Source organism: Buceros rhinoceros, unplaced genomic scaffold (genome assembly GCF_000710305.1).
Source record: "Buceros rhinoceros silvestris isolate BGI_N320 unplaced genomic scaffold, ASM71030v1 scaffold38573, whole genome shotgun sequence".
Lineage (NCBI taxonomy): Eukaryota > Metazoa > Chordata > Aves > Bucerotiformes > Bucerotidae > Buceros > Buceros rhinoceros.
In genome coordinates this window covers 8,542-18,619 of record NW_010402525.1, presented here as the reverse complement: position 1 = coordinate 18,619, position 10,078 = coordinate 8,542, and the positions used below count along the sequence as shown (strand labels likewise).

Genomic DNA, 10,078 nt, shown 5'->3' with positions numbered 1-10,078 from the left:
CGCCCTGCCCCTCGCGCGGGGGAAACCCAGCCAGTACTGCAGGTGCTGGGCACCACATTACTGCAGCTACACCAGACCAGCCCCGAGCTGAGCAAAGCAACTTTGACTGCCTGAAAAAAAACAGCAGGGAAGTGTATGGTTTCATGGACTCCGGCAGCCTGCTGAGACAAGCTCAGATGACCAAGTTCAGACACTTTTGTAGTCCTCCACCAGCTATGGACCAAGTTAACAGGACTCCCCTACCCAGAAGAAAGTATTTCTCCATTTAGACATAAAATAGAGCATCAGCACATCTGGCTCTAACCAGGCCAGATGATTTACAGGACAAGCAACCAGGTTTTCCCTCTGCCTGCCTTGCAAAGCATCTTCAGACAGCAGAACCTGAATGAGGATGAATGCAGTAACACTAGTGTGCTCGTGGATTCTTCTAGAATCTATTCTAGAAGTACAGCATACCTGGCACCATGCACAAGCAGGAAAGGGCTTGGAACCATTCTGAATAAATCCCGTTCTCATGCAAGCCCACCCTGCTCCTCTGACTTCGGGTCTGTTTTGGCTGTGTCAGAGCTGCTGTCTTCAGTCATTTACCTGTTGAAAGCCAAGTCTGCAGCTGTCCACAAGACGTGACAAGAAGCAGGAAGCCCATCACGACCAGCTCTCCCAATTTCTTGGTAATAGGATTCCATTTCCTTTGGGGCACCGTAATGAAGCACCATCCGGATATCTGCTTTATTGATGCCCATCCCGAAGGCCACTGTAGCCACAACACACTACAACACAGGAGCCACATGGGGAACGTTTTGAAATGAGCATCAAGAATAAGCCTGGACTGATGCTCACACACTCAGTGACAACATCTTGCTACGGACTCAAACTCAGCCTTAACTACAACAGCTTCAAACTCACTTCACATTCCACTTCCACAGTCCTGATAAGTCTGATTTTGGTCAGAGCATCAGCACAGGATTAGAGATGTGGGAGTGATGATGTGTTCTGGCACACAAGAGTGTTTTCAAGCAGTTGAGGCACAAAGCCTATTGTGAGGAGGGACACAAGAAGTGCCAGGATAATTCTTTCCCTGCTTAGCTGCAGGAGGAATACCACAGCTCCCGGAACTTGAGGATGATATTGTTCCAGCTTTCCCCAGATTGAGACTTAAAGGAATTTGAAACAAGCCAGGAATCCTATTACTGTCACCACAGACCAGCCATTTCTTTGCCCAGAATTGGAGACAGAGTAAATGGGAAACACATGCTGATACTCCCAAATTTTCCCCTACCAGAAACTCTGCAATTATAAATAGGACCAAGTGGATTTAGTTTCCTACATACCTGAATTTCATCCCTCATGAACCGGTGATGGGTGTCTCTCCGCTGTTTGAGTCCCAGACCGGCATGGTAAGCACTGCAGGTCACGTTGAGTTTAACCAGTGCAGACACAACCTGCTCGGTGGCCTTTCTTGTAGGGCAGTAGATGATAGTGGGGCCTTCGAACTCATAGGCAGAACTGCTGTAAATAACAGCAACATGTCAATACATAGAACAGAAGCAGCCGCCCTTCTGCAAAAGGTCTGACTGAACCTAGTTGGAAAGGCAAAGCAGCTCTTCTGGCAGCCCACCTTCCCAGGGATTTAGAAAGTGAAGTAGATTTTAACTGGTCCACTTGTACCCAAGGGATCCACAGGCACAGGGTTAAATCCTTACCTTCCTTTCCTAGTCAGGAACTGCTTCAAATCCTTCAGGATATCCCCACTTTGTCGTCCAACTTCCAAGTACAGGTTAGGTCTGTCAAAACTAGTACACATCACCTGGGGGTTCTGCAGGTTCAGGCAGTTCACTATGTCCTCTCTGATCGACGGACTGGCAGTGGCGGTTAAAGCAACAACGGGGACCTGCCAGGGAGAGTAAAAGAATCAGAACTCACCGATATTTAACCAGAAGCCAAAACTGAAACTACATGTCAAAAGGAACTTCAATCTGTTTGCTCACACACTAATGCTTGGGGAACATCTAGAAATCACAGATGCTTGCTCTTGCAAGCCGCTCAGCCAGTTAAGATCCCTCAGTATCAAACCAGCAGTTCGGAGACATCATCTACAGCATAAGGATCCACGATAATTTAATTTCCAGAAGTTTCTGGTAGTCCAGGTACATAATATCTTTCTTCTAAGCATTTGGAAAAAAGTCTTAAAGCTCAGTCACTGCCAGGGACTGCAGAGACTCCAGAGCAGCATGGTAAGTACACCCAAAGAGCAATCTCAGAAGATAGGTATCATACAAATCTTACAGTGGACATCAAACACACCATCACCTCACCGATGGCAGAACCGTCTTTAGCAAGCCTAACTTCCTAAAGGAATTCCTGAAGTCATGGCCCCACTCGGAAACGCAGTGAGCTTCATCCACAGCTACGAGGGTAACACCTGGTGGGCACAAAACCACAGCACAGAATGTGAACAAGACAAACCAACACAGGAAGCAACACAATAGCAATACCCCGTTCTGCTCAGTTTCAGGTTTTCCTGAGAAGGTGCCACCCAAATTCTTGTTTCTAGAGCACCTTCTGCTGTACTGATTCTCCAAGCCCAGTTTTGTCATGGCCTCTTCTGTAGAAAGGCCAAAGCGCTTTCACAGACAAGCCCTCCACCATCTGTGCTTCTTTCTCCAAGCTCCACATCTCCAACACCTGTCACAACAGGGTAAAATCTTGAGCTGCCTCCGACCAGAGGTTTTCCCAGCCCCTGCTCCCCAGTGTCAGGGCAGCCAAGCATATTCTCTTGGGACTTCAGATGGCTCATCTTCTCCCTAGACAGGCCTCCCTGCCTACAGTACTGGAAACTCAGCTCCTTAGTAAAAAGTCATCTTAAGAGTTTACATGCCTTCAATTTACTCCAAGAGATGCATCAGCCTCATCATCTTTGAGGAAAAGCTATTTTAAGATGCACTACAGTGTTTCAAAGCACAATTTTGTTACATTCTGAGAAAGATCACCAAGATGACAACACTTGAAACACTAAAATATTTAGCGACATACACATCACTACCTGTGGTTTAAAGACAAGTGTTTTAGCACCTCTCTTCCCAGTAACTTGTCTAACGTTCCTGCACCAATTCATCCACAACCTTATCTCCAACTTACCAATAGTTTGGTTGAGATCCTGAAGTAAGTTTAAGTTCCCCAAACAAAACTCTGGAGTCATGTATATGACTCTGTACTGACCCCTGAAACATGGAGAATACAGCATCACCGAAGGGAAAACCCCAGACGACTCAACCCACTGGAAGAAAACAGTGGTTGTCTGGAAGATGGGAGAACGAGTACAGAACTTCTGGAGAGTGAACGAGGTCAAGAGGATGAAGACCATGGAAAGCAAAGCAGCACACAGCGTTACAGGAAAAGCAGCAGGGAGATTAACCAGCCTCTCGATCAAACAGGGACTGTTGTGGTGACCTGGTGACAAATACAGAAGCAGCAGCTCCAGAAAGCTTAGCCAAGACTTACGCTTTGATGCATTCTGTGATGTTTTTCGACTGAGCTGACCCAAGCAAGCAAGCTGGAATCCCTGACATCCTGCGGAAACAAGAAGCACAGTCACGAAGAGATTCACCCTCAGTGCTTTCTGCCGCAGCTTCCCGCCTCTTTCTCCACCAGGACGTCACTAAGGAAGGTCACGCTGCCCAGAGACTGCCACGTTCCAAGGATCTGTGTGGGGAAAAACCTCTTGAAAAGCACAAGCGGTCCATGGCTATTCCTGCCACCCAAACATTCTTCTGCTTCCTCACTAACACCACACGTGCTTGATCGGTGCAGTAAGGAATCAGAGAAAAAGACCCTTTTCCTCACAGAAGAGCTACGTTTACAAAAAAAAGCCAAGAGAAGAAAATGCACCCAGTGTATGTTCTTTTGTTCCTTTATCACCAGCTTGCAATTTTTGCCTCACCTTTCAATCTTCTGTGAGCCATTGGTGCTGCATCAGCCAACTTCCAAGAGAGGTGGCTGCTTTTTAATGACAAAAGTTCTGTGTACCAGCCTAGCCACTTCATGTCTGACCTCCTTCAGGACCCCAGAACTCTTAATTGGGGGATTTTCTGTGTTATATTCCAGCCCTTTGATTCCACAGCTTCTCTCCCCTCACTGTTCTGTTCCAGCCCTTGTGGGGACTGCACCCAGACCAACAGACTAATCAACCAGTTGCCTTCGGTTGTAGAAATTCAGTCTCCTCAGCCTTCAAAACGAACAACCCACTGAGCAGGCAGTGAATAAGCCCTTCCCACTCAGGAAAGCCGCCTCTACGCCAAAGCAGCAGCTGAATGCATACGGACACCCTGCTGATTAATACTTGGTCAAGGAGCTAGCTGCAAAGCCAGCTTAGGCTGTCCAGACGTTTATCCGCACAGTCATGATGTGCGGCAGAAAATGCCACAGACAATTGATGCTCCTCACATCAAAACATCTTTCACAAAATCCTCTTTCACAAAAGACCTGCTCTTCCCAAGCTGGACAAGGCAGGAATGAACTGGACAACTCAGCATGACCCCCCAGCACAAATGAAAAAGCATCAGAAGAGAAAAGCTGTTACAGCAGAAAGCAAGTTCAGGGAGAGAAAGCATTATCAGGTGTTAAAATCAAAGCGATTTTCCTTGACACCACCCATAGCTGCTCATGTAAGAGCAAGTCAGTGTCACCGGCTAGCTGCCCCATCAGACCTTTGCAGAGGCCAGCGTTAGAGATCTACTACACGGTCTGTCTTAAAAGCCTGTGCTGTAACTTTGATCTGAAGAGCCCACAGCTTCCAGCTCGGCGGTGTCCAGGTGTTACTTCTCAGACCCAAAGGAAGCCCTACTCAATTCTGACATAACTCTCACAGGCTGAAACAGTCTGTGAAGCTCCTCCATCAGTTCAGTCTGCATTAAAAGGGCCCGTGAATCCAGAAACACTTGCGAAGGATCCACCTTCAGGAACCACCCACCAGCGCACATCCTTGGCAGGCTCAGCCTATGGTTCTCTTACTGGGCAGACCCAGAGAGCTTCGCCTATTGACACAGTCTGCACATGTTCCTGGAGGAGCACGTGGATATGCTGACAGACAGCTTGCCGGGCAAAGCTGCCACCTTCCACACCAAGAACCGCCACAGGCAGACGCCAGGGGTTGCCACAAGCTATATGACAACAACTTGTTGCTACCACATTACTTACGTCAGCTGCAGCACCTGGTCCTCCATCAGGGAGATAAGAGGACAGATAACGATTCCTGTACATCCAGTGTAAACTGGAGGGAACTGGTAGCACAAGCTTTTTCCATAGCCTTAAAGAAAAAATGCAGGAGTGAAACAGGACGTTTTCTATGCAGCTATGTAAGATAATTCATCTTGTGAAGCCCTAACAAATCAGAGGGATCTTTGTTATGCAACTAGATGAACAAAGACATGAGATAAATTTTGTCAGCAACCATTTGATACCCCTCTCTGCAGCAAGGGCAGAGGCTAGGACAGAAAACAAGTCTCAATCAGGGCTTCCTCCTCATATGAGCCATGGACAGTCTCCAGGTTTTAGACCTATGCTCCCCAAAAAGGAAAAGCTTTTCCACTGCTGCTCAGGATGTAAAGGTAACTTACCAGTTGCCATGACAACAAGATTATCTCTTCTGTCTTCTAAAACAGAATTGATCACTTTCCACTGGACCCTTCAAATTAAATTCAACACAAGAGATGGTAAACAGGCCCTCGGTTTTCCCATGGAATTTCCATCCCTTTGTAGTCTCACAAGCGTAGGTAACCATGGTTATCCCTCTACTCTCATTTCCAAAAGTTTAACAAGTTTTGAGTAAACCAGCTTCCCCCTCAAGTGTTGCCCTTAGGCTGAGTCATACACAGAAAGCAATCCAGCACCATCCAGGGAGATCTCCTCCCGTATCAGCAACAATCAAGGACGCAAGCCCGTGCTGCACTGAGATTAACCCCGCATGAGGTAGACAGAAGCCGGTCCCTCCTCAGAGCCACCGAACAAAGGAGCAGAGACTAAGGAACTGTATCACAGAACACTAACTGAAACTGTACTTACGGTTTAAAAGAAGAATGCCCAAAATAAGTCTTCAGACAGGTGACGTGGCTTTCACCTGGTAATGGCAGCAATGGATCTTTAGTGGGAGAGAGGAGAAAGAACCTCATCTGGGATTAAACCATAAAGACAAAGCACGGTCTTGACAGTCTGTGCGTGGTCAGTGATGGCCAGGGCCTAGGATTTGGGCAAACTTTGAAGATCCTTGACCTCTGAAGACAGTTACAGGCTAGAATAAAGGATTAAAGAAAGCAAGCACGCTCTTCGCAGAGGCTGCATGAGGAGAACACACAGCTTGATTAACGAGAAAGCCCTGGGTAATGCAATGCATAGCTGTGTGTGTTCAGATGAGGTACTAGAGCTGTTTTACTAGCCATGTCTTTAAGGACCCTCCTGAAGTTACACTAATTAACACCCAACACAGCAAGCCGCTAACAAAGCTGTGCCCATTGTGCTCAGAGAAAGGAAGCAGCTTTTCCCCGGCTGATGCTGTTACTCAGTGACAGGGTCCACAGCCTGACCTCCACGACCAGGGAAGGAGGCTTTCACCTGGTGACTGACCCAACAAGCCAAGGAGGATTTCACCTCACATTTGAGCCTCTTCTCCCCATCTGATTTGTCCGCACAGGGCCAGCTCCAAAGCACTAGGTCAAGATCATTCCTCAGCCAGAACTTCCTAAGCGTTCTGTCACCAAGCAGCAGCAGTGGGAGAAGAGAGCACAAGAACATAGTGCAGGTACCATCTTCCCCTCTGCTGTGTTCTGAACAGCTTCCCTCAGTTCTGCACAACCTCCACAGCCCCCAAATCAGTTTCACTCACATAGTGTTTAAGGCTCATTACAAGAGGCAACTATGCTTTGCCAAGGACACCTTTGAACGTTCACCTTGACACGCAGACAAGGTCTGCTTAGAAACCCCGATGAGCTTTAACTTCCTGCTTGAAGCAGCCAAGGACAAAAGGTAGCTGTGCTTCCACATCTCCTTCTACAGACAGCAGATTTCTATCTAGTTGTGCACTGTAATTTAACACATACCCAAACGTTCCTCCTCTTCCTCCTCAATGCCTTCATCTTCATCATTCTCTGGTACAGCGTTTAATTCTGTGTCAGGTGTTTTCCTGGCTTGATCAGACTCTCTTTCCGTTACATCTCCTTTGGAGTCATCTACATTTTCTAAAGACTGAGAAACCAGGAGACAAAGTTATTCTGGAGCACCAAGGGGTAGACACAATGTGTGTCTGAGGTAATGACAGAGGGCCACATGACTTTAAATTTTATGACGAAAGTAGATCTAGTGGCACACCGCATGAAGCAAAGCGCAGTGGTCAATCTACTTCAGCAGCAAATTCCAAGAGCCTTTTTCTGGGTACCATTACAACAGCTTTTGCTGCTTCTCTGCAAAAAACATCTTTGAGATTTTGAAGACATCCAAATCTGTTACTTTATAAAACCAACAGTTGGGGATTTTTGACTTTTAACTTGATGAAGGCACAAGTTTCACTGAGAAATGACTTAAGGCAAAAACCAGAAGAGGGATCAGGGAAAAAGCCCAGGTAAAGAAAAACAAGACTCAACTTCTAAATCATTTCAAGAACTAAAAGTTATACCAGTAAACACATGTTTAAAGGGTCCTGCAGAGCTCTTTGATCTACAGCCCAGGTGAGCAGCACCTGCAGCACACTGCCTTGCTTCATCTTCCCTCACCTCTGCTGTTACCCAAAAGCATCATCAATAAAAAAATTACACACAAACCCCCAGGGCACTCACTTTAAGCATCTCCATTTCCAGCTCTTCATCACTTTCAATGACACAGGAGATATTTTGTTCGTTGTCTGTGGAGCACACCTCCTAAGAACAAACACATCTTCCTATCAGCAAAGTCATTTCTGTTTTACCCAAATCCTTCTGTACATACTCTAAACCATCTCACTGCAGGCTTTGCTGCTTCCCCAAAACAACTCAAGCTCAACACCCAGCTCTGATGCCTGCCCGTTAAAAATTATCTGAAAGCAATACTGGAACATGACAAGGCTCTGTAGTAAGAGACAAAACCAGCAGTTATCAGCAGATGTGGGAAACTCTTGGAACAGAAGGAAATGAGCTTTTCATTTCAGAGGCATCCATCCACACTCAGCAGTCACAAGGAAGACTGTTGCCTGCAGACCCCTTCCAGGAAGATCTGCTTTTTATTCATGACCATGCTGGAGACACTCAAGTCCAGAATTTGCCCCTGTACTGCAAGAAATACTTTGATAACAGTAACAACTGAAAGGAAAACTAATCAGACTATTAGACTTCTGTATTCTGTACTGGTCCTTCCTACCACATGACTGAGGAGCAGCTGAGTGCTTGACTACCTCCACAAATATTTCCCAGACTGAGCCCTTCTTCCAGCACACCTACATTTTCTCTCTGGAAAGAAATTGGTTTAAATCTTGGGGGAAATTAAGGACAAGATGAGTTCCTCTGCTGAGTGTCCATGATTAATGCGGGCTTTTCTCATTACCTCAGGCACAGCTTCGTTGACTAACTCTTTTGCAGCCTGACGTTCCAAGACCTCAAGTTCTTGCTCAGTAATGTCTAGCGACATGAAGTCATCTCGGTCTGCTTTGTCCTTAGAGCTGGCTACTGCAGCCCCATTGTTCACAACAGCGTGATCTCGCTCTGCCTCTTCTTCATTACCATCTCCCTCCCAGAGGGCAGCCAGCGTAGCATCAGAGCAGATGTTGAAGTCACCTTCAAGTTGTTTAGCAAATTCAGGCATTTCAACCTTTTGTGCTTCAGTATTCGCTGACTCAGCTTTAAGATCTGTTGGAGTCATGCCACAGCTCCTCTCCAGTACAGGAGGGGAACCTGAACCAAACAGCATGCTTCTTAAGGTGTTTACATTCTCTGAGATGGCAGCTAGTATTCCTGCAGCCCTAGAAGGTAAAACAAGCAAGGTAAAACAAAGCCATAACGGCAGTTAGTTACTACAGTTAGCCACAAGCAGAACTGAGGATTCTAAAGCAGTCTGTTTCTCCAGACAGTCTGTCCAAAACTGCACATAAGGGCTCACTCATATGCACCTGGCACTCCACTTACAGGCAAAGAAAGTTAAGGTTTCTTTACAGTGAAGAAAACCTATAAAGGCTCTTGGAAAACACCGTGGTATTGCCCCACACTCGTATCTAGTCTCCAGACACATCATGAGTCATGCAAGAGACCTGAGTGTTTATCAAAGGTGGTCTTGCTGTACAAGACTGTGCAGCAAAGTTCAGTGTCAAACTCACTACAATTAGACCAGTGAAAAACCCACGTTCCTGTGTATAAAGACAATTATTTTCCCACCAAGTGCATTATGCTTTCTTTTCTTGGAAAAGGATGAGCAGATAACAGCCGGCTCTTAAGGCACACGTATTTTGCAGCATGGGACCTGAGGGGTCAAGAACAAAATGCTCATCTTACAGCTGAGGTAGAGACAGGCTGGCAGAAATCTAACCTCTGCCAATTTTCAGGTTGTCCAGAAGAGAGAGGGATGCGAGAAGCCAGGTCTGTCATCTCCTCAGCTAGGGAAGACAAGCGCTCCTTCACACCCTCTGACAATGCGTTACCTGTAAGAAGGGCCAGAGTTAGTCCACAGCAATTGAGATCTAACATCTGTACACAAGTAAGTTCCACTCAAGTAACCGCATTTCTACAAGATCCGCGGCTAAAACAGCCTTTAGCAAAGCCAGAAGAGGGGATAGTGCTGCCACCTCTGCCTTGGACAGAAAAGTGAAGTTCAGCCAGTAAAAACAGGAAACAAATTGCCCTCACCTTTTTCAATCATAAGCTACAGACAGTTCTTAGTTTTTGTTTAGTTCTGTGCTTCATAAGGAAAGATTTCCAAATCACTTTTCTAATTGATTAAACAGTGCTGAGTCGCTCTAAAAGAACTGAGTCCTATTTACACGCCTCAGGAAACACATTATTTCATAACAAGTACAGTTCTGTGGCCTGTCTTGTCCCTGCATCAGCAGAATTGAAATTAACCCAGTGAA

General features: G+C 46.3%; 1 protein-coding gene across 1 annotated transcript in view; it reads right to left on the bottom strand.

Annotated features, from left to right (window-relative positions):
- Window positions 1–10,078, bottom strand: part of WRN (Werner syndrome, RecQ helicase-like) — a gene marked incomplete at its 5' end in the record, with an annotated part of 25,408 nt that overhangs the window by 7,396 nt on the left and 7,934 nt on the right. Inside the window, 13 exons of the mRNA XM_010132663.1 lie at window positions 589–770; window positions 1,332–1,509; window positions 1,704–1,891; window positions 2,316–2,422; window positions 3,139–3,221; window positions 3,502–3,570; window positions 5,197–5,305; window positions 5,616–5,683; window positions 6,061–6,136; window positions 7,092–7,236; window positions 7,824–7,904; window positions 8,563–8,977; window positions 9,538–9,649. Coding sequence (XP_010130965.1) covers window positions 589–770; window positions 1,332–1,509; window positions 1,704–1,891; window positions 2,316–2,422; window positions 3,139–3,221; window positions 3,502–3,570; window positions 5,197–5,305; window positions 5,616–5,683; window positions 6,061–6,136; window positions 7,092–7,236; window positions 7,824–7,904; window positions 8,563–8,977; window positions 9,538–9,649 — 1,813 coding nt within the window. The remainder of the gene's footprint in view (window positions 1–588; window positions 771–1,331; window positions 1,510–1,703; window positions 1,892–2,315; window positions 2,423–3,138; window positions 3,222–3,501; window positions 3,571–5,196; window positions 5,306–5,615; window positions 5,684–6,060; window positions 6,137–7,091; window positions 7,237–7,823; window positions 7,905–8,562; window positions 8,978–9,537; window positions 9,650–10,078) is intronic.